The 25392-nt window shown below is 50.8% G+C and overlaps 5 protein-coding genes across 5 annotated transcripts; 2 read left to right on the forward strand and 3 right to left on the reverse strand.

The window, feature by feature from the left end:
- Window positions 1–957: 957 nt before the first annotated feature.
- N7496_002764 (putative cell surface receptor/MFS transporter (FLVCR)) lies at window positions 958–2700 on the forward strand (the record flags this gene model as incomplete). Its single annotated transcript, XM_056695695.1, has 4 exons — window positions 958–1074; window positions 1173–1285; window positions 1395–1743; window positions 1834–2700. 4 exons carry the CDS (start codon window positions 958–960, stop codon window positions 2698–2700), a joined length of 1446 nt encoding a protein of 481 aa, XP_056557907.1.
- A 1947-nt stretch (window positions 2701–4647) lies between these two features.
- On the reverse strand, window positions 4648–6648 carry N7496_002765 (glycerol kinase; the record flags this gene model as incomplete). Its single annotated transcript, XM_056695696.1, has 4 exons — window positions 4648–4917; window positions 4982–5148; window positions 5203–6197; window positions 6371–6648. 4 exons carry the CDS (start codon window positions 6646–6648, stop codon window positions 4648–4650), a joined length of 1710 nt encoding a protein of 569 aa, XP_056557908.1.
- A 3411-nt stretch (window positions 6649–10059) lies between these two features.
- On the reverse strand, window positions 10060–11219 carry N7496_002766 (DUF3429 domain-containing protein; the record flags this gene model as incomplete). Its single annotated transcript, XM_056695697.1, has 4 exons — window positions 10060–10485; window positions 10583–10807; window positions 10889–10933; window positions 11004–11219. The coding sequence occupies 4 exons, from the start codon at window positions 11217–11219 to the stop codon at window positions 10060–10062; spliced, it is 912 nt and encodes a 303-aa protein (XP_056557909.1).
- A 1251-nt stretch (window positions 11220–12470) lies between these two features.
- On the forward strand, window positions 12471–22024 carry N7496_002767 (membrane morphogenesis protein VPS13; the record flags this gene model as incomplete). Its single annotated transcript, XM_056695698.1, has 2 exons — window positions 12471–21927; window positions 21987–22024. The coding sequence occupies 2 exons, from the start codon at window positions 12471–12473 to the stop codon at window positions 22022–22024; spliced, it is 9495 nt and encodes a 3164-aa protein (XP_056557910.1).
- Window positions 22025–22665: 641 nt separating this feature from the next.
- N7496_002768 (DUF3405 domain-containing protein) lies at window positions 22666–24958 on the reverse strand (the record flags this gene model as incomplete). The annotated part of the gene is made up of 4 exons (XM_056695699.1): window positions 22666–22767; window positions 22836–23682; window positions 23748–24584; window positions 24651–24958. The coding sequence occupies 4 exons, from the start codon at window positions 24956–24958 to the stop codon at window positions 22666–22668; spliced, it is 2094 nt and encodes a 697-aa protein (XP_056557911.1).
- Between the last annotated feature and the right edge of the window lie 434 nt (window positions 24959–25392).

Genomic DNA, 25392 nt, shown 5'->3' on the forward strand with positions numbered 1-25392 from the left:
TCAGCGGAGGCTGAGGAACTCCGCCACATGATTTCGTGGTCTTTGTGATGTGTACAGACTACAGCGCAAGTATACAATTCTACAAAGAAATAAAATGATTAAGATATAGTTATAGTTTATAGATATAGATATACAATTCTATGAACGGTGGACCAGTCCAAGGATTGCCGTATCAGATCCGCCGGATCAGGAGGATCCAGTGTTCCAGGATGTATCACTTCCAGCGGGCTAGTTAGTTAACTAGAGCAGGGCTGTGACTGTACGGAGCACTCCGTAACTTATAGGGCAAACTACTGGACTAGCTTAGTGCCCATTCTACTCCGTACACTTCGCAGAGACAAGGCTCTAGATTGCGCCAACTGAATACTAAATCCATCTCCACCACTTAAACGAATGCAAATCCGCCCTGACGGACCGCCACCACCGGAGCACATTCGTAGTCCGAGTCAACTGTAAGCGAGGGCGTTGACACATGGCCAAGAATAATCCTAGTCTCCAAAAGATAATAGGAGTCGTACTTGAATTCTCCGTCTTACTATGTAGATTTCTTCTCGGGTGCTGCCGTTGTCTCATGATTTGCGGGGTCGTGGACCCAAGTTTGTCGCATGCAGAACCTCGGATCTTCTTGGTTACATCCATTGAATCTGATCATCCACGACCACGAGAATGGGCATTAGCTTTTAGGGATGTGGTCCGACCATAAAAAGCTAGTTCGTACTGGAGAGTTTTAATTGCGTTTAATTAAAGGTCTCTCGCGCTCTCTCTTTGTCTTATCTCTAGCCCCCATTTCCCCCCCCCCATACTAGTACGACTTAGTCCTCCGTACTTCTACTTCTCTTTTTCTCTCGCTAACTCTAGTCGGGGGAGAGTTGGACAGAACTCTTCCTTGTGCTTCTCTCTCTCTCCTTATTCCCCCCCACAAGAGGATGGTTGCTGGTCTGTCCATCTTCTTCGAACATGTCGACTGCCAAGGAGATGGAAGTACCCACCACGCGACCTGTCTACAAGGTCTATAAGCGACGTTTCTGGGGTCTGGCACAGCTGGTGTTACTGAATATTGTCGTGAGCTGGGATGTATGCTTAATATTTTCCGAACATATCACAAACCCCGGAGATCCTTCATCTCCGAAACTATATCTGATCTATCGCTAATCCACACTTCTGCCTTCTAGTGGTTGACCTTCTCCTCCATCTCGACTACCGCCGCCGAGTACTTCGATGTCTCCGAGAGTGCCATCAATTGGATGAGCACGGGGGTTCTCTTTGCCTTTTGTATCGCGAGTCCGTAAGTACATACCCGAGCCAACAAGATCTGCGCATGGACTCTACTCTATACTGCGTGCCTGGCTTCGACTTCGCTAAATCCGCTCTCTCTCTCTCTTTCGCCGCATCAGCTTCGTCATCTGGGTTCTCAACAAAGGCGGTCCCAAACCGGCCATCGTTATCACTGCGTCGCTCCTGCTAGTCGGCAATTGGCTGCGATATGCAGGTACCAAAGCCAATGGCGGCATTTTTGGACTCGCCATGTTCGGCCAGGTCATTATTGGCCTGGCGCAGCCATTCTGCTTATGCGCGCCCACGCGCTACAGTGACCTATGGTTCTCTGATAAAGGACGCACGAGCGCCACGGCACTCGCCAGTTTGGCGAACCCGCTCGGCGCGGCAATCGGGCAATTGGTGGACTCGGAATGGGCAACGAAGCCATCTGATATCCCCAATATGGTTCTATACATTTCCGTCATTGTGAGTTCCCCCCTCTCCCTAAAGATACATCAGTATGAAAAGCAACGAAAAATAAAATAAAATAAAATATCATAGACTAATAATCAACAGGCAACTGTCGCATCACTCCCAGCCTTCTTCCTCCCCGCAGAACCACCCACACCCCCCAGTGCCTCATCCGCCATCCCCCGCACACCACTCATCCCCGCAACACGTCAACTCCTCGGCACCCTCGAATTCTGGCTCATCCTCGCCCCCTTCGGCGTCTACGTCGGCTTCTTCAACAGCGTCTCCTCCCTGTTAAATCAAATCCTCAGTCCATACGGCTTCTCCGAAACAGAAGCCGGCATCGCCGGCGCAATCCTTATCGTCGTCGGCCTAATCGCCGGCGCAATCATGTCCCCCATCACAGACCGGTGGAAACACTACCTCGGCTCAATCCGCATCCTAGTCCCCATCATCGTGGCCTCCTATATCGGATTGATTTTCGCGCCGTCGAGTTCCGCCGGCATTGGGCCGATGTATGTCGTTATGGCGTTGACGGGGGCGTCTTCGTTTGCGATGTTGCCGATTGTGTTGGAGTATTTGGTTGAGATTACGTATCCGTTTTCGCCGGAGATTGGGAGTACCATCTGCTGGACGAGTGGGCAGTTACTTGGGGCCTGTTTTATTCTTATTCAGGATGCCTTGAAAGATGGGCAAGATGCGAGTCCGCCGGCTAATATGCGTCGGGCACTGATTTTCTCGTGTGTCTTGTGTGCGGTGGTCGCGCCGTTGCCCATGTCGATCGGGCTGTTTGGCAGGATTGTCAAGCGTCGGCGGTTGGAGGTTGATCGTGGTGTTGAGTTAGATGCGGCAGAGGTGAGTGCCCAGGGTACTGGTGCTATTGCGCTGGAAGCGGGTGTTTCTCATACTCACTCGGGCAGCGTGGTGGAAGACTCGACTTACAAGAAGGTTGAAGCCCGCGAGTGTGCATAATCACGACTTCAAATCCATGTTTCTCTGCGATATACTTTAATTTGCACCACGCCTGTTGATACTTTCCACCCTTTCCTTGGTCTATTTTGTTCCTTTATCTTTCCTTGCATGGGCTTCCCCTCGAGTTTTAACTTGGACCTTGACCGTCTCTCCCTGCATGTTCGAATCTATACCCCCTTTATCGTGCGAAGCGTCCCTCATTTTTGGTCTTCGAGGCGTGTATGCCGCCATACAGCGGACCGTTTGGACATAGTACTGGAATTAATATCTGTATATGATACTGCATGGTTTTGAGTAGGGAGTGGTGGATGGCTGATGGTTACTGGCCAGTCCAATTTTGAATTTGTAGCAGATACTAAAGGCTATAATATCAAGCAGTGTACTGTCCATATCCCAAGCATATGTCTGAACTTCTTCGAGGTGGCTATATGGATGTCCCGCCCAGACATACGACTAGCGCAAGATATGACCCCTAAATAATGGATTATACTCATGGCACTACAAGAAACTTTTGTGACACTACATTGGAACGCTAATTCTAGTTAGAAACGCACCTCCCTGATGAGTATGATCCTAAATAAATATGACCTTTCTGTGTTCTGTGAACTTAGAATATGAGGAGGCTTACCTTCATAAAACAGAGTTCCTACCTCACAGGCTATATTAACCCAGATAGCTCCTTTAAGAAGACAAAGAAGAACAATTCACTTAGCTATCTCTATCAAATCTAATAAGCAGGCCCAGCTACGAATCCCGTCCGCCTTCCCTATCTAGTCTGAGGGGCAACCCAGGTACACTTCTGCATGTCCCGCATCTATCCACTCCAACAGCAACGGTAAACATACACAAAATCCCATATACCCAAACCCATTCCACATTCAGCAATAGAACTCCATACCTACAGTACATCACCCTCGATACAAATCTCATTCCCAGATTCTCCAACCCGAACCCAACCCCATCAACAAATGTGCCCCATTCCGTCCCGGGAAATGATGTCATCCTCAACGCGGGCCGATCAATGGGGCAAAGTCGTGCCTGGTTCGCGCTCTGCGTTTGACGCCATTGGAACCGATATCCGGGATTCAGGACTGGGGCTTGTTTTGGGGGGAGAGGTCAGGATGACAATATTGGAGTTTAGTGGGGTTGTGAGGTCTTGGTTGTACTCCAACTGTAGATCGTGTATGTTGGAGTCCGAGGAGGGGGCGTCCTATGGTGTGCCTGCTAAGATGGCTGCTATAATTGATTGACATCAGGCACTTAGCAGCTAGTGAAAGTAGAGAGATTTACATAGTGAAATTATGATTTTGGAATTTTTTTAATCATTGATTGTATAAGAAATCCCGCTGTTATATACAGAAAAATGCACCTTGGCCCGACGCTTTCAACACGCCGAGCAACGCAAAAAAACAACAACAACCAAGAGGTAGAGAAGAGCTCAAGATGAGGAGAATTAGAGGAAACGCAATGGAGGGAGAAACAAAAACAGCCCCAGCTCTTCCCCTCAAGGCTTCGTCGCTGGAAAACAGAGAAAAAGAACACAACCATTCATCACGGTCATGAAATGAAAAGAGAATAGGCAAGTCCGGAGTAGTCGGTGCGCCTGTGAGGCGAGAGCCGTCTAATCGGGAGAGTCTCTAAATATGTATAATGAAGTGGGAGATATGTATAATGAAGTGGGAGATATGTATGTGTGTTTCCATATGCCCTCGAAACCACAGCCGGGATATGCAATTCAACAGAGAGAAAGGGGAGTGTGGGAAGTGTGTTGCGGTGGGTATTTCATGGCATATTCTCTCCGTGGTGATGGGATGCAAGGGAAAATCACATTGTTGACTCAATCCCGGCTGTGAAAAGCGGTAAACTGACTAGCAGTCATGTGTCGAAAATCGAAAAAAGAGTGGTATAGAAAAATGCAGGTGATGGGTGATGCGGGCGGGTTTATATTTATTCAACGTCGTCGTCCAACTCGGCCTGGTCCGCCATCCAACCCCGGGACATCTCGACGGCCTTGGACCACCGTTTGTACATGCGGGCACTCTCCTTGGGCGTAATCTGAGGTTCGAACATAGCACGGTTGGCGCGGTTCATGTGCTTGAGATCGGAGAAGTCCTTCCACACTCCGATGGCGAAGGCGGCAGCAATTGCGGCGCCGAGGGCAGTAGTCTCGTGCATGGCGGGGCGTTCGACGGGGATTTGAATAATGTCTGCTTGGGTCTGAAGGACGAAGCGAAGTCAGAGACTGGAATAAAAGATGAGAGGAAACAAGATCAAACCATACCTGCATGCAAATGTCGGAATTACTCATGCCGCCATCCACGGCCAATTCCGTCAACTTCTTGCCACTGTCCATCTCCATGGCATCCAAGATGGCTTTTGTCTGGAAGCAAGCTGCCTCCATTGTCGCGCGGGCAATGTGCCCCCGTTGCGTGTGGTGAGTGATACCCCCTGGAGGATGATATTAGCGGCAGATCATCTGGAGACACGAAAAAATAGACTTACAAATAGTTCCCTGGGCATCATCAATCCAGTACGGCGCAAAGAGACCACTGAAGGCAGTCACAAAGACACAGCCTCCACTGTCCGGCACAGTCGCAGCCAGATCACTGACCTTTCGCGAGTCGCGGAAGAAGCCCATGTTGTTCATAAGGAAGGAAACACCACTGCCAGCCACGGCCACGCTGCCCTCCAGGGCGTACACGGGTTTGCGATCTCGGCCCAGCTGGAATCCGACGGTGCCGAGCAAACCGTGCTTGGAAATGACGGGCTTTTCACCCACATTGTAAAGAAGAAAACATCCGGTACCGTAGGTGTTCTTAGCGGAGCCGGGGGTAAAGGCACAGTGGCCGACTAGTGCCGCGGCCTGGTCACCCAGACAGCTGGTGATGGGGGTGCCCTCCAGGGGACCCTCGTAGATCTCACCGAAGCCCTCGCGGTCGGCCGAGGGGAGAATCTCGGGAAGACGAATCTTGTTACGGTCGATATCGAAGAAATTGAGGAGTCGGTCGTCGTACTGCAGGGTCTCGAGGTTCATGAACATGGTGCGTGAGGCGTTGGTGACGTCGGTGACCAGACGCTTGTTCTGGGGGCCACCGTTTAGGTTGTAGATGAGCCAGGAATCCACGGTACCAAAGGCGGCCCGGCCATCATCATACGCCGATCGGACGTCGGGGAGGTTGTCCAGCATCCAACGCAACGTAACTGAGGAGGGGTATGTGGAGAGGGGCAGGCCACAGATGTTGACGAGATCTTCGGCGCCGGGCTTTTCCTTGAGTTCGCGGACCAGGTTCACCGTGCGGGTATCGGTCCAAGTGATGGCATTGTGTAGAGGCTCACCGGTCTCCCAGTCCCAAACGAGAGCGGTCTCTCGTTGACTGGTGATTCCGACGGCTTCAATATCGGATCGGGAGTGGCCCAGAGCCAGGAATGATTTCATCGCCTCCTCAATGCAGATGTAGACCGACTCTACCAATTCATAGGGGTCTTGTTCGTGCCATCTGCATGTCAAGAGAGGGGGAGATGGTTAATTTGGGGATTCTCTTGCTTCGGAGTAGGGGGAAGTGGCAGTGTTGACCACGATCGTGGTGGAAATCATGGTAGGTGGTGGTAGTTGGAGGTAGGAGGAGGGGGGGAAGGAGAGAGGGGAGAATGTCGAGTCTCATTTACTTACCCAGGATGCTCGTGAATCTGACGGAATTCCGTTTGGTACTTGGCGATGGGAACGCCTGTGCAATCAAAGATAATAAAACGGGTGCTCGTTGTACCCTGATCGATCGTGCCAATAAAACGCTCTTTTAGATCGGACGGGTGATGCTCCTCGTCCTGCAATAGAGCGCGCTCGCCATCATCGGTCTGATGCGGTCGCACGTCGACCTCAAACTCCAGATCTGTTGGGGGTTCGGAGTCCCCGTCCACGCTGTTCTCGTCGAGATCGAAAGGATTGCGCATTGTGAAGTGTGTGTGTGTGTGTGTGTGGTAGGTGTATGTGAGGCGGAGGAGAGGCGGAGGCGGATGGCCAAAACGAAGAGGAGAAGAGAAAGCGGAGAGTAGGAAGAGACGAGTCCGAGAGAGAGAGGGGAAAAGGTGGCGGACAAGTTTAAAAAAAAGTGGGGGAGGGAAACCCCAAGGAAAGTATGACGATAGGCCGTGGGACGGCAATTGACCAGAGCTGGGCACGACCAACTAATAATAATATTAATGATAATAGGACTCTCTCCTTTCTTCTTCTGGTGCCTCTTGTTCTCTCTACGTGGCGCGTCAGGTATTGGCAACGGATACGGGAGAGCTCCCAAGATCCTAGGCCAAAGACGAGGAAGAAAAAAGTGGAGAGTGACGTACGAGGGGCGAAAAGCAGAACAAGAACAAAAAAGCCAGAGAGAAGCCCGGTTCGCGTGTGCCAGGGAAGACGAGCGAGTACTTATCCAAACGGGTGGGCCATGGAGATGTACTGGAGTCCGTGGGAAGGTCGCTATAGTTCCTTCCGTTGGAAACTCCCAAGGCAGTTGTGATTCTCCTTACGGAGCTCGTGGCTGCGTGGGCTTGCGGGAGGGAGAGGGGACCAGTGGGGGTTCACAGTCAAAGCTGATCCTGGTAAATCCGGTTCAAAGACCGTTTCTTTTTTTTTTCTGATCAGAAGACCTCGTCACTTCCCCCCCCCCCACTTGGTCAATCCTGGGAATTCTTCTTCCATTCTTCGATCCTTCTTCTCTACAATCCCCTTTTCCGGTATATCTGTACAGATACAACTTATCCGACATCCGCTATATACTTCCCTCTTTAATTCTAGTCAATGCCCATTGTCAAGAGTTTCACGCTTATTTACACCACCACAATCATGACTCGACTCTTCATAACCATTACTCAAACTATGACAATCTTCTATCCCCCTGTTGAAGATCTATAGATAGCCCCCCCTTCTGTGGTCCAGTAAAAAACCCACTTCAGTGCAAGAGAGCCCCGTCGATCGGGGCACATGACCCCCTCCATTTTTTCCGGTCCCCTGGGCGTTCTAGACCTCTCGACTCTCTTTCTCTCTGTAAGACTGCCACCCCCAATTTTCTCCCTTTCCAAGATGCGCCATCAACTCCATTCCCTTCTTCCTATTCATGGAAAAAAATCCACCGGAAGAATTTTTCTCTTTACTTTGAGGAAAAATAACCACCATCGCCAACAAATGGACTACTTTAGCCGCCCACAGACTGGAATACTCTATTTTCCGGACTCCCGTACTTCCACATTCCTGGAGAAAATAATAATGGGTCCAAGAATAATACTGTCCATCTTGCCGGGTCCCCTTCCCTCGGCGGATAACTTGCCTGTCCCTGACTCCCTGGATCTGGACCGAGTCCAGATCCACTCGGCTATACATCCCCGAGCTTCCACGGCTTCCAGTGAATATCTACTAGCAGTATAGTTACCATCCTGCCATTCGAGCTGTGCGGAGGGGAATACTTAAATTTATAGTTCTTCCTCTCATCACCAAGGTAGTGATATCAACTACTTACCCCACGCTTAATTAAACCCAATCACGTCGCCGTCCCGCTCGGGTGGTGACGTCTTGGATCCAGGATTATACAACATACAGCTATACGATCCTACCTGTACCAAAGTACGAAACACCCCTCGCATCCTCCTAGTCCAGACATGCACAATCTATATCTACTCGTACTTTCTACCTCGCGGGGAAGACAACCAGATCGCCGCCCAGCCTGCCAGGGACATGGACGTGCGCGTCAGGCAGATCACGCGATGAAGAGAAAAAAGAGCCGATCCTGCGGGAACGACTATCAATATCCACATCATATATTACTTTGTATTTTCTCATTTACTGTCGTTGTGTAGTACATCTAACTATCGCATGCGGCGCGGGGGGACTGGGGCCCGGGATGGCGGTCTTGGGAAGAGTCCAGGGTGGGACGTGCTTCTCGGTACACCTTCCCTGCCCGGGTTGGACCACCACAACGTGCGTGAACGTCCCCTACTGTTCGATAGTTGCCCAAGGCACATGACCATCTTTGTCTTTTCTTGTCCCCCCTTTTTCATTTCATGGCAAATCCTGTACTTTAGGATATGTGAGATTTTTTTAGTTATTTACTCGATTCTGCCAAGTCGGATAGAATCAATAGCAATTCCGCGGAATGAAACTAATAGAGTGCACACGAATACAGCAATCCATATATATATATAGCTTTTGCTTGGATCAATGCTAAGAAATTAAAGCCGGAATCAATAACAGCTCTAAAATCAAAATAGAATAAACGAAAATAAACTCGGCCTCTATTATAGCCGGGATCGACAAACGGGGTCTCAACCGGTCTTTTTATGTCTTGTTTCTAAATCAAAACCAGGGAAACTCACTCGGCCCTCCTCGAGGTCCCGCTTCTCGTCATCGGAGCCGATCGGAAACCCGCATGTGAGCCCTATACCTGGTGTTGCCGAATTATAAATCCTTGGTTATCGAGTGCTTTCTTTGGTAAGTCCTTGTGCCCTGGCCTTTGCTAATTGACTGGATGGGCGGTGCTTAATTGCGGAGCGAAGCGGAGCAATATATTGTCAAACTTGAGGCTTGATTCTATCTGATTGGTCGGTTGCCCGTTAGCATCACGTGACCACACATGACGGTACATAACATGTGGTGTTTTTGAACCTCAGAATTTAGGCATCAACATATTGATTCAGGTCACGTGATCAATATATACTATATAGTATTTTTAAGAACCTTAGAATTTAGGTATTAAGATATCCCTACTACCCCTACTGCCTCTATAGTTAGTAGATGAGTTGGTAGACGAGTTAGTAGATTTACTACTAACCCTCCTACCTTAACTACTATACTTCTACTACTTAGCGAAAGTAAAGCGACTAGCGTGACTGGGGGGTTCTAGGGGCCGTCCCCTCCTTGTCAAGGTCATTAAACGAAGAAGATTCAGCCGCTAAGTGAGGCAATTACTCTGCTAGACCTACCCGGAACGAATCCATGGGTACGCATACAGCTTGTATGCTTTAGCTAATGCAATTCAACGCACGTGGGTTGCTAACGAGGTTCTAGAGCATACAGTATGAATCTAGGTGTAGCTAGGAGTTACCTCTTACGTTATATCCAGACATCATATAATCACAGAACCCTTCTCTATTCTTCTCATTTCTCCTCTTTTAATACAACTCAAACAAGACAAAGGAAATTCAATAAAGCTTCGGCCCTAGTGCGTTCTGCGTATAATCTACAGGAAATCACGGGGAATGCAAACAAGAGAGAACACGGGGGTTATCAGGTATCCTCTGTCCCCCCATACAAGTTGGTGAAGGTTTTTTTAAACAGCTCAAGAGAGTCTGCTCCAAAAAAAAGCCAGCAAAAAAAATTTACTCCTCATCCTGACCAAGCTCGGCCTTCTTGCGAGCCTCGGCCTCCTCCTTCTCCTTCTTCTGGAGGAAGATCAGAGCGTTGATCTTGTCCTTGATGCTGTGCTCGGAGACAAGGCTCTGCTGGATCTGCTCACGGCCAATCAGGGTGGCGACGATGCTGGCACCGACGACGAAGGTCAGCACGAAGCGGTACATGCCGTACCAGTGAGGAGCACGACCGGCAGCGGCGGCACGAGCATCGTTGTAGTACAGGAAGGTGAAGGCCAGGAACTGGCTGATCAGGGCGTACTCCACGGGGAGCAGCAGAGTGGGCCAGGCAACGGCCGGGGCAATGATACCGGCGGCGTAACGGCGGTAGCCGAACTTACCACCGTAACCAGCCCACTCAAGACCCCAGTGGACGGCACCGAGGAAGGAGAGGATCTATATAGAGTGCCAAGAAAACGTGATTAGCGGGCTGATATCAAAAGAACCAAAGCTAATATAAAGCTTTCCGATTCCCGGGCAATGAGGTACTTACGACGGCACCGTAGCCAACCTGGATGGGCTCAATCATGTGCAGCAACAGCTCGGCGCTCTGGCCGGAGAAGATCAGACCATCACCGAGAGCGGCGGCGCGGTTGATCTCGTAGGAGAGGTAGACGGTCTCAAGAGAGGTGGCCAGGTAGGGAATGACACCGGCCGCACCGAGAGCAAGAGCCTCCTTGGGGACATCCTTCAAGCTGAAGGTGTCCTGGATGACTTTCTATATTGCGCACGTGTGATTAGTCTTTGATCCTCGGTGTACTGATATCCAATTGAGTGGAATCATATGGGATATACATACAGCCTCAGACTTCATACCGGCCATCATGTCGACGTCCTCACCATCCTACAAGAGTAAAAAGAAATTAGCCATTGGATGTCCTGCATTGGTCAATTTGACTTCCTGCACATCTTACCTTAGCGGAGGAAGACGCATGGCGGACGAGAGCAGTGGTGACGGGCTTGTGAGCGGCGAGCGCGAAGCTGGGCTTGACGGCCGGGCGGATGGCGCGAGCGGACGAGGTCAGCTGGGCCTTGAAGATAGGGTTGCCCAGAATAGAGCGAGTCACGGAGGCATTGGAGCTCGAGACAGCCCGGAGGGCGGAGCGGGCGGCGGTGGCACGGTAAAGCATGGCGGGGAGAGATACAGCTTTTTCATGGAGCAAGTCGGGTTAGCGATGTCGCGGGCCAACGAAAAGACCTCGGGTATGCCGACGGGGAGAGCTACCTACCCAATTGGTGTATACAAGAGCTGGAGGGGAGATTGGTGAGTGGAGATAAGGGTATTCACCCGGAGTAAGACTCGAGATCGAAGTCGAGGAGGCCGTGGGATTCCGGAAGCAGAGCAAATCAGAATATCCTGAAATGAAGTGACCGAGTGGTGAGGTGTGGTCATCGGGCGGACTGTAGCGACCCGAGCCGCAGGTTTTCAGCCTGAGGCCGCACAGAGCTAGAGAAAAAGCCGGGGATCCCGTGATGAGAGGAGCACGTGATGTGCTGCACTCCCGAGTCAAACAACCCAAGAGAGACTAGCCGCCTTAAGCCACGCTTGAGCCACCCGAGCCACCTGCCAGCACGAGACCGACGTCACTCTGCGTGGGAGCAAGTTAGCGTTGGCTCGTAAACAAGCGTACTCTCCAGTACAGTATCTATGGGTGTTGCTCATTTAATGAATAGTAATAATTTCCAAAGTTATTAGCCAAATGAGAAGATAATCAGTTTGTTGGAGATGTAGATACTAATACACCGAGTAATATACCCTGACTTCATCAACTATGGGGCTCTCAACGGGGAATTATTTGGGGCAGCGATAAACCCCCTTAGCTTACTGCGTACCCCGACAATACCGCGTACCTTAGCCTGGCACCACCTGCGTAACCGGTTGCAAACTGTCGCAGACGCCCTCTCTAATTTCTCGATCTACGCAATCAGGGCTATTAGCTTGGCTTAGATACCCAACACTCATTTCGGTCGCAATTTTGGCCTACTTCCTCCCTACTCCAACGCCCCTCCCCTGTATTCTATTCTCTCCACCGAAACCCCCCCCTCCCCCTCCACCGGTCAAGACCCCCCGGCTTCCGCTCGTCTCGGAGGTGGTTCCTTCCGCCTCGGTATCGCGTGCAGCCCAACCTGGCTTGAATGGCTTGGGCACCTTGGAACCCCAAGCTGTGAGCGTTCCTGCTGTCGTGTGAGATCTGACCTGATCTGTTCCCCGTCATTGACTGTGTCGTCCCTACGAATAATCACTGACCTTGCCCGAATCTTAGAGCTAGGACATCCAACTATTGATGACCACCCCACGCCGTTCAGCGACAGCTTCATCTATTCGGACACCCCCCCACCCCTTCTTACCTAGGCCCGGTTAACGGCCGCCGACCGCAACCATGTTGGAGGGCCTGGTCGCCAACCTGCTCAATCGCTTCCTGGGCATCTACGTCAAGAACTTCGATGCAAAGCAGCTCAACATTGGAATCTGGTCGGGCGATGTTAAATTGCACAATCTCGAGCTGCGCCGGGAAGCGCTTGACCAGCTGCGCTTGCCCTTGAACGTGGTCGAGGGCCACTTGGGCCAGCTCACGTTATCGATTCCCTGGTCAAATTTGAGAGGCAAACCCGTCAAGGTCGATATCGAAGATGTGTTTTTGCTTGCGGCCCCGAAGGAGGATGCGGATTACGATCCGGAGGAGGAAGACAAACGTGCGCATGCGCTGAAGATGGACAAAATCGAAAGCGCTGAACTTATCCGCGAGCGAAATTCAGAAGGCATGAGCCAGGAGGAGCAGCGCCGGAATCAGAGCTTTACTCAGAGCATGATCACTGCAGTAGTGGATAACCTGCAGATTTCTATCAAGAATGTCCATTTCCGCTACGAAGACTCGATTGCTTCGCCTGGTCACCCGTTCGCCGTGGGATTGACACTCAAAGAGCTCAGCGCCGTCAGCACAGACTCCGAATGGAACCCGACATTTATTCAGTCTACCTCCGACACAACACACAAACTTGCCGTTCTGGGAGCCCTCTCTGTATATTGGAACACGGATGCGACTCTGCTTGGTACTGGCCGGGGCTCTGATATTGGCGCAGAAGCCCAAGGTATCACTCACGATGACTTAATGGCCAAGCTACGGGATGCCATCGATAAAGGCGACGGTAATCAATACATGCTTCGGCCCGTCAGCGGCCGTGCAGGCTTAGAAATGGACAAGTCTGGCAAACACGATCGCCCGGCCATGAAAGCTCGACTGCTCTTCGATGAACTCGGTTTCGTTTTGGACGACAAACAGTACCGCGATGCCCTGATGCTCGTTGATTTGTTCCACTACTTCATTCGTCATCAAGAATACAAACGTTTCCAGCCTAAATGCTCCGTGAAAGAGGATCCGCGTGCCTGGATGAAATTCGCCGGAGACGCTGTACTAAGCAAGATCCATGACCGAAACCGACGATGGACTTGGGAGTATATCAAACAGCGCAGAGACGATCGAATCGCGTACATAAACTTGTTCAAGAAAAGGAAGAGAGAAGAAGTACTCACGCCGGAAGAAACAAAGGAGCTAGACCGAATTGAGTACAAACTCAGCTACGAGGATATTCGTTTCTGGCGATCCCTCGCGCGCAATCAGCTACGCAAGGAAAACGTTGGTGTCAAGAAACCCGCTCAACAACAATCATGGTCAGAATGGATTTGGGGTAGCAAGCCAGCCGAGTCCGAGGAGACCGCCATGACCGACGAGCAGCGTCAGGAGCTCTATAATGCGATCGATTGGGACGAGAAGAAGGCACTTGCTGAGAGTGTCGACGTTCCTCGAGAATGGGTCAAGCTTCAAGTCAACTGGAGTCTTCGGGCTGGTAGCTTTACGTTGAAGCAGGACCCTCATGGCGCAGCAAACGAGGTTATGAAAGTCGTGTTTGATAACTTCCGAGCCAAGGCTCTGCAACGCTCAGATTCGTACCTCCTGGATCTCGATCTTGGTGGTTTGAAGATGTACGATGGAACCACACCTGGGACTCTTTATCCTAAGATTGTGAAGGTCAAGGACTCCCTTCCCGAACCGCCTAAGGATCAAAAGCCTACAGACGATGATGACCTGGGCTCAGACGGTAGTGCGGATGGTCTGGTTGACGAGGACAGCCTATTCCATCTGCAGCTGGAGAAGAACCCTCTGGACAGCGATGCGGATACCGCTGTCAAGGTCAAGCTCAAGAGTATCGAGGTTATCTATAATCCTCGATTCATCGTGGGAATTGCAAAGTTCTTCGAACCTCCGCAACGGCACATGGAATCGATTGGCGCGCTGTTGGATACCGCAGGAGCCACCGTGGAAGGTCTGCGGCAGCAAACCCGAGCAGGCTTGGAGTTTGCCTTGCAAGAGCACAAGAAAGTCGATGCGCAGTTCGACGTACATGCTCCGTTGATCATCGTCCCCGAAAGCATTACCCAGGAAAGCTCTCTTTGTCTGATTCTCGATGCCGGTCATGCTAGTGTCAACAGTGAGCTGGTCGACCGACAGGCTATGAAGGATCTGCAAACCAAGCAGAAGCGACAGTACGAGGAAGAAGACTACATGCAGCTTGAACATCTCCTGTACGATCGCTTCCTCATCAAACTAGACTCCACTCAAGTTCTTATTGGACCTGGAGTAGATGCGACAAAGGCGCAACTCATCTCCGGTGTGGAGTCGAAGAACTTCCATATAATTGACCGCATCAACGTGGATTTTGTGCTGGAGATGTGCATTGTCCCCAAGGTGACCCAGCTCACCCGGACGCGAATTTCAGGAAACCTGCCAGAGCTCCATGCATCCATGTCTGACACCAAGTACAAGGGTCTCATGAAGCTGATAGATATTGCCATCCCGAACTTTGATGAAGGCAAGGAAGCTCCTGAAGATATCGCAAAGGCAAAGGCTGCCGCTGAGGAGGCTGCAATCGTCACAAGAGCTAGATCGGCGTCCTTCCAACCCCCTGCCCGCCGGGATCTCCCTGTTGTCGACGACGACGAGGACGCGGAGGCAGCATCTGAAGGCGATCACTCCAAGAAAAGCCTGGACTCGACAATCAACATTCACCGCCGAGACTTTGAGTTCAAGTTCCATGTTGGCCGCCTTCGCGGTTCGCTATTCCGAGCTGACTCCCAAGACCCGCAAAAAGATAAATTGCTGGTGGAGTTGGTGGCTGAAGACTTTGGGCTCGACTTCTACATGCGCCCCTATGACATGGTAGCAGAGGTCATCTTGAAGTCCTTGAGTGTGGATGATTACATTGAGGAAAACCCTGTACCAGAGTTCAAGCGGATCATTTCGTCCAAGGGGTTCAATGCGGACGAGAACAATGATCTTTTCCATTTGAAGATGGTTCGGGTCAAGCCCGAGTCTCCTGAACTCGAGTCCACTTATGAGGGTATTGCCATGAATCTCGACATATCTGTCTCAACCATCAACCTTGTCGTCACCAGAAAGACACTGCTCACGCTTCTTGACTTCATTCTCCTCACATTCACCAACCCACAGCAGCCGGATGACCAGAACCAGCAGCTAGATAAAGCCTTGCCGGAGGCGGCTTATGCAGACCAGCAGCCCCAGCAAGCTGGCAAACTCCGCATCAAGTCCAACCTGAAGAGTATCGCTTTGATTCTCAACAATGACGGCGTTAGATTGGCAACCCTCAGTCTCAACACCGCCGATGTTGGTATCTTCCTCGTGGGCCGCGCCATGACCATTCAATCCCGAATTGGTAGCTTGACCCTGGTCGATGATGTCAACTTGGGTGCATCGGAAGAATCAGATGTTCGACGTCTCCTGACTATTGAAGGTGACAATTTTGCGGACTTCAAGTACGAGACTTTCGATCCCGATAGCGACACACACCCTGGCTATGACTCTGAAGTCTACCTGCGGTCTGGCTCTATCAAGATCAACTTCCTCGAGGAGCCCTACCGGAAGATCATCAACTTCCTGGTCAAGTTTGGCAAGATGCAGGCAATTTTCAACGCTGCTCGCCAGGCAGCCGCAAACCAGGCCAACCAGCTTCAGGAGAATCAGTCTCGCATGCGCTTCGACATTGTGGTTAAGACTCCCATCGTGGTGTTCCCACGAGTAATGGCAGAGGATCGATCCAGGAATAACATCACTGCTTACCTTGGAGAGATATACGTCAAGAATGAGTTCGTTCCCATGGATGACTCCAAGGATAGCCCTGCTGTGAATGTGATCTCCACTGGTGTACGCAATATCCGTCTCACGTCTAAATTCCACTTTGAGGATGATGTGGAGGAGGAGCTCGAAATGATCCAGAAGGTCAACCTCGACTTTAGCATTTGCCATCTGGAGCACCAGGCCAATAATCCACGCCCGGATATGGAGATTGAGGGCTCTTTGTCTCCTATCAACCTTCGTATCTCTCAAAGCCAGCTCAAGTTCTTGCTGGCTCTGTCCAAGTCCATCCCCGGAGCATTTGCGACTGATGCTGAGCAGCAAGAGCTCGAAGCCATGGAGTCTTTGCCCTCTTCAGTCACCGAGTCTACCAGGGAAGCGACTTCGAAGGCTGCACAATCGGAGACGGATCAAGATGAATCGGCCGCCAATGAAAACGCAGGCAAAGAAACATGGGTTCGACTTGACATGATCTTCAAGGTGGATAGTGTTGGTCTGGAGCTCATCCTGGCTAACGATAACCAGCCTGTTGGCCGCTTGGAAGATTCCAGTCTTTCCAAGTTCTCACTCAACGACACTAGAGTTAAGCTTCGCATGCTGACCGATGGCTCGCTCGAGTCGGAGCTTCTGATCCATTCGTTCTCGATCCGTGATAGCCGTCAGCAAGACACGAACAAGTTCCGTCACATCATGTCCTTGATCAATAACGATGTCCAGCAACAGTTCATGGCTAGCCTATCCATGTCCCCTGGACCGGACAAGCATCTTATTGCGATGTTGACGATCGACAGTCCCCGGATCATGTTTGCTCTCGACTATTTGTCCGCTTTGCAGTCGTTTAGTAATTCCGCATTCGCCTCGGAAGCACCCGACGAAGTCGTGGAGGAGGAGGCCGAATCTCCTGAGGGATCGGATTTGGACTCGGATGCTGCTACCTCTACGGACAAAGCCATCACCGAAGCCTCGGCCGGAGAGACACAGGCTGGAACAACCACCGTTTCGTTCCGCGTCAACTTGGTGGATGCCCAGGTTATCATGGTTGCGAACCCTGCTATTCCTCACTCTGAGGCTATTGTGCTTGGTACCAAGGAGATCCTCATCTCCCACCAGAATGTCTCCACTTTGCAAATCCAGAAAGTGGGCATGTTCTTGTGCCGCATGGACAAGTTTGAGACTAGTCGTCTCCGCATTCTGGATGACTTTACAGTCGAAATGTCGGTTGACAGCAGAGCGCAAGAAAAGGGTTCTGCCTTGACCTCCATTGAGGTCCATGTTGAGCCTCTGGTCCTTCGCCTGTCTCTGCGTGACATCCTGATGGCCATACAGATTGTCAACAAGGCCTCTGAAATGAGAGCGCAGAACGCCCAGCAGCTTGAAGGCGGAGAGGCGAAGAAAATCACTGATGGAAAGACCAGGGGTCGGTCTGCGAGCAAGACATCTTCAACAATTGCCAACAGAACCCGCCGCCGCATGAGCCAGACCATGAGTACGCTCGACAGAAGCGTTGCCCCTCAGAGCTCGGCTGTCATTAAGCGTGAGGAATTGTCCGCAAAGATTGATGGCGTCAGAGTCATTCTCATTGGAGACCTGCACGATCTCCCATTGCTTGACTGGAGCGTGAAGAAGTTCAACGTCGATATTCGCGATTGGTCGTCCACGCTGAACGTCGATACCAACTTTGATACTTTCCTCAACGTCTACAACTTCTCCAAGTCAGCATGGGAGCCTTTGATCGAGCCTTGGCAACTAGGATTCCACATGGCCAAGGAAGCGAACCCCGATGTCTTCTCGATTGATGCCTATTCTCACAAGACGATGGAGCTCACGCTCACATCAGCTACGATCGCGCTCGCGTCAAAGTCATTCCAATTCCTCAACACCGACGAGGATGTCCTCTCCAAACCAAGAGGCGCCGACGCCCCTTACAGGATTCGTAACTATACTGGCTTCGATCTTAGAGTGTGGGCTGATGTCAGTGTGGGAGAGGAAGGCCCTGCGGCTAAGCTCAGCGATGGAGAGGAGTATCCCTGGCGATTCGAGGATTCTACAGCAGTTCGTGAGACCCTCACTCCCGAGGGCCACGGCGGTATCGTGGGTGTCAAACTGGAGGGAAGTGGGTTTGATAGTATCAACCGCATCCCCGTTGTGCGAGAGGGCGAGGTAATCTACAGTCTCAAACCAAAGCGCGATAATGTGCTGCATCGACTTCTTGTGGAGGTCAAGCTTGGCGAGGACAATGTCAAGTACATCACTTTCCGCTCGCCTATGCTCGTGGAGAATAACACCCAGATTCCGGTTGAACTGGGTGTGTTCAGCCCAGACGACGGCCATCTTTTGAAGATTGAGAAGATTCTGCCTGGTGATGCTCGACCTGCACCAGTTGGATCAGCTTACCTGCACTCGGTTGTCATCCGACCTGATCAAGGGTTCGGTTACGACTGGTCCAATGAGCGGCTATTCTGGAAGGATCTCATGAAGAGGCCTACGCGAACCATCAAGTGTGTTAGTGAAGGCGGCCAGCAATCTCCTCCATTCTATTTCCAGGTCAATACCACCTTTGACAGCAAGGACTCCCTGACCAACTCGTACCCGTATATGCGGATTCGAATCTTCGCTCCTGTGGAGATCCAAAATCTCTTGCCTTTCGACTTCAAGTACCGCATCTATGACAAGAACACGAAGAAGGACTGGACAAACTTCCTTAGAAAGGGAGGCGTTAGCCCCGTCCACGTTGTGGAGCTATCCCACCTTCTCCTGCTCAGTATTGATCTGGAGGATAGCGTTTTCCGCCAGAGTGAGTTTGCCATCGTTAACGGCAATGCCCAGGATTACCGGAGAGAGCACACCCTGTCCCTCAAGGACGAGCGAGGTCTTCAGTTAAAATTGAAGCTTCACTACTTCAATATCCCCGACAGTGGTGGTGCTTTCAAGGTTTCTGTGTACAGTCCATACCTCATCCTGAACAAGACTGGTCTGCCCATGGATATCCAAAGCAAGGCCTTCCTCCAGTCCGCTCGCACTGCCGCTGGTCAAGGTCTCAGGGTTGATCCGAGAGATGGCGGCCGCGCTCTGCCTTACATGTACTCCTATAACAGCGAAGACACGAAGAATCGGTCTATTCTGAAGGTTGGAGATTCCGCGTGGAGCAAGCCGGCGAGTTTCGAGGCCATTGGTAGCACCTTTGAGGTTGTTTTCCCGGATCGGCAGGGCCGATCTGAGTTCCACTCTGGCGTGTCCGTTGCTGAGGGCGAGGGCAAGTACAAAATGACCAAGGTGGTCACAATTGCCCCGAGATTCATTTTGAAGAGCAAGCTCAATGAGGATCTATTGATCCGCGAGCCGGGTTCATCCAATGTCCTCCAGATCAGCAGTGGGGAACTGGTCCCGCTTCAATTCCTTCGTCAAGTGGCAGACAAGCAGTTGTGTCTTTGCTTCCCTGGTGTGAACAATCAGTGGTCTTCTCCATTCAACATTGCGGATGTCGGCACTGTCCACGTCAAATTGGCCAAGGCGAATCAGCGCCAGAAGTTGATCAAGATCGACATTATCCTCGAGAATGCCACTATTTTCCTGCACTTCAGCTTCGAGAGCCGCAACTGGCCATACTCTATGCGCAATGAGAGTGACATGGAGTTCATCTTCTACCAAGCCAATCCTAATGTGGAAGATGACGAAGATGATCGCTCAAGTGGTTGGCGGCCCATTCGTTATCGCCTACCACCGCGAAGCATCATGCCTTACGCATGGGATCACCCAGCAACCAGGAATAAGTCCCTCGTTCTGACTTGCCAAGGAAAGACACGGCATATCAAGATCGCCGAGATCGGCAACTTGATCCCCATGCGGATCCCTGCCACGAGGCCTGGAGAGTACCAGAAGATCATCGATATCAACATTGTTGCCGATGGCCCTACTCAGACTCTTGTCTTGTCCAACTTCAAGGCCTCAAAGAGTATTTACAAACAGCAGAAGGGCCAATCGTCTCAGAGCAGCATGACTGCTGGCTTTGAAGTGAAGGAAATGAACTCCGACGTCAACTTCAAGGCCCAGCTTCGCCTCGGTGGTATTGGTATTTCTTTGATTAACCAGAACTTGAAGGAGCTACTCTACATGACATTCCGTGAGATTGAGATCAAGTTCCGGGAATCAAGGATCTACCAGACCCTCAACACTTCCATCAAGTGGATCCAGATCGACAATCAGCTGTATGGTGGCATTTTCCCAATGCTTCTGTATCCCAGTGTGGTTCCAAAGACAGGAAAGGAGATGGAAGCCCATCCAATTTTCCATGCAATGGTCACCCGCGTCAAGGATGACTCTTACGGTGTTCTCTACATCAAGTATGCATCTCTGCTCTTGCAGCAGATGACACTTGAACTGGACGAGGACTTTATTTTTGCTCTCCTGGATTTCGCAAAGGTCCCCGGTGCATCGTGGTCCGAACCCCAAGAGGGCCAGTTGTGTGATGAAGACTTTAACATTCCGGAACCACAGCAGGGCGAAGCTGGCCAAGATGTTTACTTCGAGCTTCTTCATTTGCAACCCATGCAGCTCGATATTTCCTTCATGCGAACCGAGCGAATCAACGTGGAAGATACCATGCAGTCGTCTAATCCTCTGATGTTTGTTGTCAATGTCATGACAATGTCAATGGGCAATGTCAACGACGCACCTATCCGGTTGAACGCTTTGATGCTGGAGAATGCTCGTGTCTCCATGGGACGACTCGTCAACAACATTCGAGCTCACTACACCCAAGAATTCCTGCGACAAGTCCATATCATTCTTGGTTCCGCTGACATCATTGGTAATCCTGTCGGTCTGTTCAACAATATCAGCTCTGGCTTTGCGGACATTTTCTACGAGCCGTATCAAGGTATGGTCTTGACTGACCGTCCCCAAGAGCTGGGTTATGGTATTGCAAAGGGAGCCACTAGCTTCGTCAAGAAATCTGTCTTTGGGTTCTCAGACAGCATGGCAAAGTTCACCGGAAGTATGTCCAAGGGACTTGCTGCCGCGACTCTGGACAAAGAGTTCCAGGACCAGCGCCGGATGTCGAAGTCGCGTAACCGCCCAAAGCATGCCCTGTATGGTATTACTGCTGGTGGTAATGCATTCGCAACTAGCTTGGCCAGTGGAATCGGTGGCTTGGCTCGCCATCCCTTACAAGGTGCAGAGAAGGATGGCGTGGCAGGATTCTTCAAGGGTGTTGGGAAGGGTGTCCTGGGATTGGCAACCAAGCCCGCAATTGGCGCCTTTGATCTTGCCTCCAACCTCGCAGAGGGTGTTCGTAACACAACCACTGTCTTCGATGCCGAGGGCCTGGATCGCGTCCGATTGACGCGTTTCATCGGCACTGATGGTATTGTCCGCCCCTACTCGCAGCGGGAAGCCCTCGGCCAGTTCTGGCTTAAGACTACCGACGATGGCAAGTACTTCAACGAAGACTACATCGCGCACTTGGAGCTGCCCGGAAGAGACATGCTTGTCCTGTTGACATATGCACGTATCATGCTTGTGCGCACTAAGAAGCTCTACACAGAGTGGGATATCCGTCTCACAGACATTCAAACAATCTCCAAAGAGCGCACTGGTATGAGCATCACACTCAAAGGTGGTGCGAACGGACCTTTTATTCCCGTCCAGGACGAGAGCTCTAGGAACTGGCTGTATAGACAGATCGCCATTGGTAAGTGTTGGCCTATTCCTGTGTGTGGTTGAAATGACTAACACTCTTTCTCTCATTAGCGGTCAATGCCTTCAACGAAAAGTATAATCGAGGATAGACGTCTTGCCAGACCTTTCTAATGATGTTATGAAAATGGAGTGGCATTTGCGAGGGGATTAACAAAATGATGAGGGTGAAGGAATGAAAATTGCTCTCGAATTGGTGTCATTATTCTTTCCTACTTTCTTTACCCTGCTGGAAGGGATGCCTCGTTTTGTTGGCTCCTTCTGCTTTCTAGTACATAGCTTTGCTGCACATCTTGCGCTTGGGTTGTTTTGAGCTTATTCGTATAACATACACAGCGAAGACTAATTGACGATTATTACCTTTTTTCTAGCTGATACGTACCGTTAACATACGAAGCTATCTAATGAGGACAGGCTGTTCATTGACCGTTGCCCATGGCCTTTGCTGCGACTGTACAGGCCACAATCACTCGTCGAGTCCACTAGGTTCAGAGATCCCGAGATAGAGGCCATGGAAGAAGGCATGGAGAGCTACGTGGAGTTTAGTCTGTTTCTTAACTTCTTGAATCCTTGTAAATTGAACTCTAGACAGGAAGCCGCCACTTAATCAACCGCAAGAAAAGCCAAACCCAAAGAAACACTACTACGCCCGCTTGGTCATCATTTTCAAGCATTGTTACCTTAGTACATCATTAATTCGTAATCGTTTGAGCGTTACGCCCAACTACAGATCTCATGGAACTGCTTTTTGCGGCCCAAACCTGCTCTCGGTGTTTTTGACGGTATGCAGAAACATGGAAGGGAAGCAATGGCGTCCAAAGCGAGTCTCAGTTGACTGTCACGCAAGCGAAGTGTTAGTAAATATCCCCGAGGGAAAAATAATCAGCAGAAATATCAACATACCCTCTTCCCGCCCTCATGCTCGGCGGTCCTGTACCCAAGCCACCGTCTGTACATATCCTCTGCCGTATGTGTCGTGAACATGTAAGAAAGTCGGTACATGACGTGGTCGTACAAATGGTCAAAGTTCCAAATACTGTCCGGTCCACCATTGATGTTATCCGTTGTACCAGGATTATAAATTCGAGCCAGTTCTTGTGGTGTCCATAGGCCATCTGCGTAGATTGGATGTGGGACGTGGACGGCTTTCAGTCCATGGTATAGAGACCATGAAGCGCCGGTCATCTCCGACGCAAGTCCTAGTCCACGTGTTGCCTGCGCCTTGTGGATGAGATTGAGTAAGCGTCGTGAGTACCGGCCCATCGTGATAACTCCAGCGCGACGTGGAGTTCCAAGGCCGTTTTTGAAATTCCAAACCTTGTCTGGGAAGGTCCAGGCGGTATCCTTGGGGTTGAATATTGGGAGGAAAGTGATGAAGTCTGCCTCTTCTCCGACGCCCCAGTCAAAGTCGTCTTCTTCTGGGGAGTTATTCGGACGTTCGGGGCCCATGGGTCTGATCCCTGTACCCAAGATTGGTCCCCAGATCGTGTTGGCGGACATATCTCTGAGACTGCGGTTGGTCATCTCTATGAAATCTGCCCATGCACCGTGTGCACCGGGTGTGTAGAAGTAAGCGTTGCGCTCCCATAAGTATTTCCGCGGTTGTTGTTTGGCGAAGGAGATAGCTTTATCTACGAAGTGATAGATATTGCCAGTGTGCCGTCCATCCATGTCGAATTGCCAGTAGTAATCGAAGTTTGGGTACAGCTGGGAGAAGATCTGTAGCGGTTGGTGATGCTGTAGAATGGGGCTTCAAACAGTGTTAGTCATACTTGTATAGGCATTCCGTTCAGTCCATTTGACCCTGTGACTTACCTGTGTTCCTCGATCTTAGGATACCACGCCTCCAACAGCTTATTATTGAAGAATAGAGCAATATTCTGAAACTCGGGCGGAATCGACTGTCGTAACTCCCTCATGGTCTTAGAGTCCGAGAAAATCGGTAGCTCATCGTCCTTAACGTGAACTAGCAGAAAGACCTCGTACTCAGCTCCCGAATGCAGGGAAAGCTCCATGATCATTGCTCGGAGGTATTCCCGGTGGTCTGGTGTCCACAGCACATTCTGCCACGATCGAATAAGCACAGCAGAGCGAGGATGGTATTGCTTCATCCCGGTGGAGGTAGGTTCCGGCTCGCTACTTTCTCGAGGGGGCTCTCTCAACTCGAAAGAGAGCGGACGCTCGTAGGATTGATTCATCGAACTAGAGGGTTTGTATCGATCGGCATTTCTCTCGAAACAGAGGGATTGAAGCTCGCCCCAGTCAACTTCGTTCCAGTTCACCCTTGGTGGCCGGATGAAACCAGGAACATCCTCTTCGCTGTCATCGTCGTATCCGTATGCCCCAAGTCGAGAGTATCGATCCGTACAGACATCTCCATCAAGGCCCATTGCTTCGTGTGAACCAAATCGAGACTCGGGAAACGAAACTTGCTTTCCTTTGTAGACGAGTACCATGTCCTCGAAGCGAGTGCGGTCTAGATCACGACCTCTTGGCCCCAAGCAGGGCTGAAACTGACCATGGTTCGTCTTCTTCCACTTTCTACTGTTGTATGCAGGATAAGGGTCGTAGATGACGGGGCTTGGGTGTGGATCCTCAAGGGACTGGGAGCTGGTCAGGGTAAGGGTGCCGCCTAGGTAGAAGTTCTCGTCTCTGAAGAAGATATGTGTGAGAGGAATTCAAAGTAAAGCTCGAGAGTTCACAAATGATATAACAGACCTCCGATCATGTACCATGCCCATATTGTCGACTTCCACATCCTGGGCTGGATCTTCCACGGTAATGTGATGGCCCACCGGCTCCCGATATTGACCTGGTCGAAGGACCGCCAGGCGAGTGGGTCGATTCCATCCACGGAAGAGAGAGACATCAGGGTGCCGGGCAAGATGTGCGAAGGTGCAAAAGATAGTTAGCAGACTGAATACACAACCAAGCAAGCGTAGCCAAATGAAGGGACGAGATCTAAGCGACACCCTGGGCCGAAACCCGATAAGGTCCTTGCCTCGCATCGTCAAGAGATGGTCCATGGTGAGCAAAGGTGCAGTATTTCGCCACGGGAAAGTGCATAGTCTGATTCTGCGTGCCAAGGGTGTAGCTTTGGGATATGTTGGATGAGATATCTGAATAGGTGTCGTGCAGGAGGCCAAAGCAAAACACCAGGACAGGTACCGGTGGTGCGAAGCCAAAAACAATAACAGAGAGCAATCAGAATAGAAGTGTCTGTTCAACTTTCACATGCTGCCATGCGTAAAACTGTCCCTTTCAAAGTGACACGCATAGGCGCAATCTAACCGTCATGACTTGATAGGGTAGATGTCATCAATATACGTCACAAACTTCGTCTCCGACGATGGATAGGGAACATCTGATGAGAGCGGAACATCCCTCTTATCACGCCGTGTGAGAATAGACTTGCGAGTACTTTTTTTGCAGAGAGCTTTAATTGCTTGATACTTCATTC

The sequence above is a fragment of the Penicillium cataractarum genome (genome assembly GCF_028827025.1).
Source record: "Penicillium cataractarum strain IBT 29864 chromosome Unknown utg000002l, whole genome shotgun sequence".
NCBI lineage: Eukaryota > Fungi > Ascomycota > Eurotiomycetes > Eurotiales > Aspergillaceae > Penicillium > Penicillium cataractarum.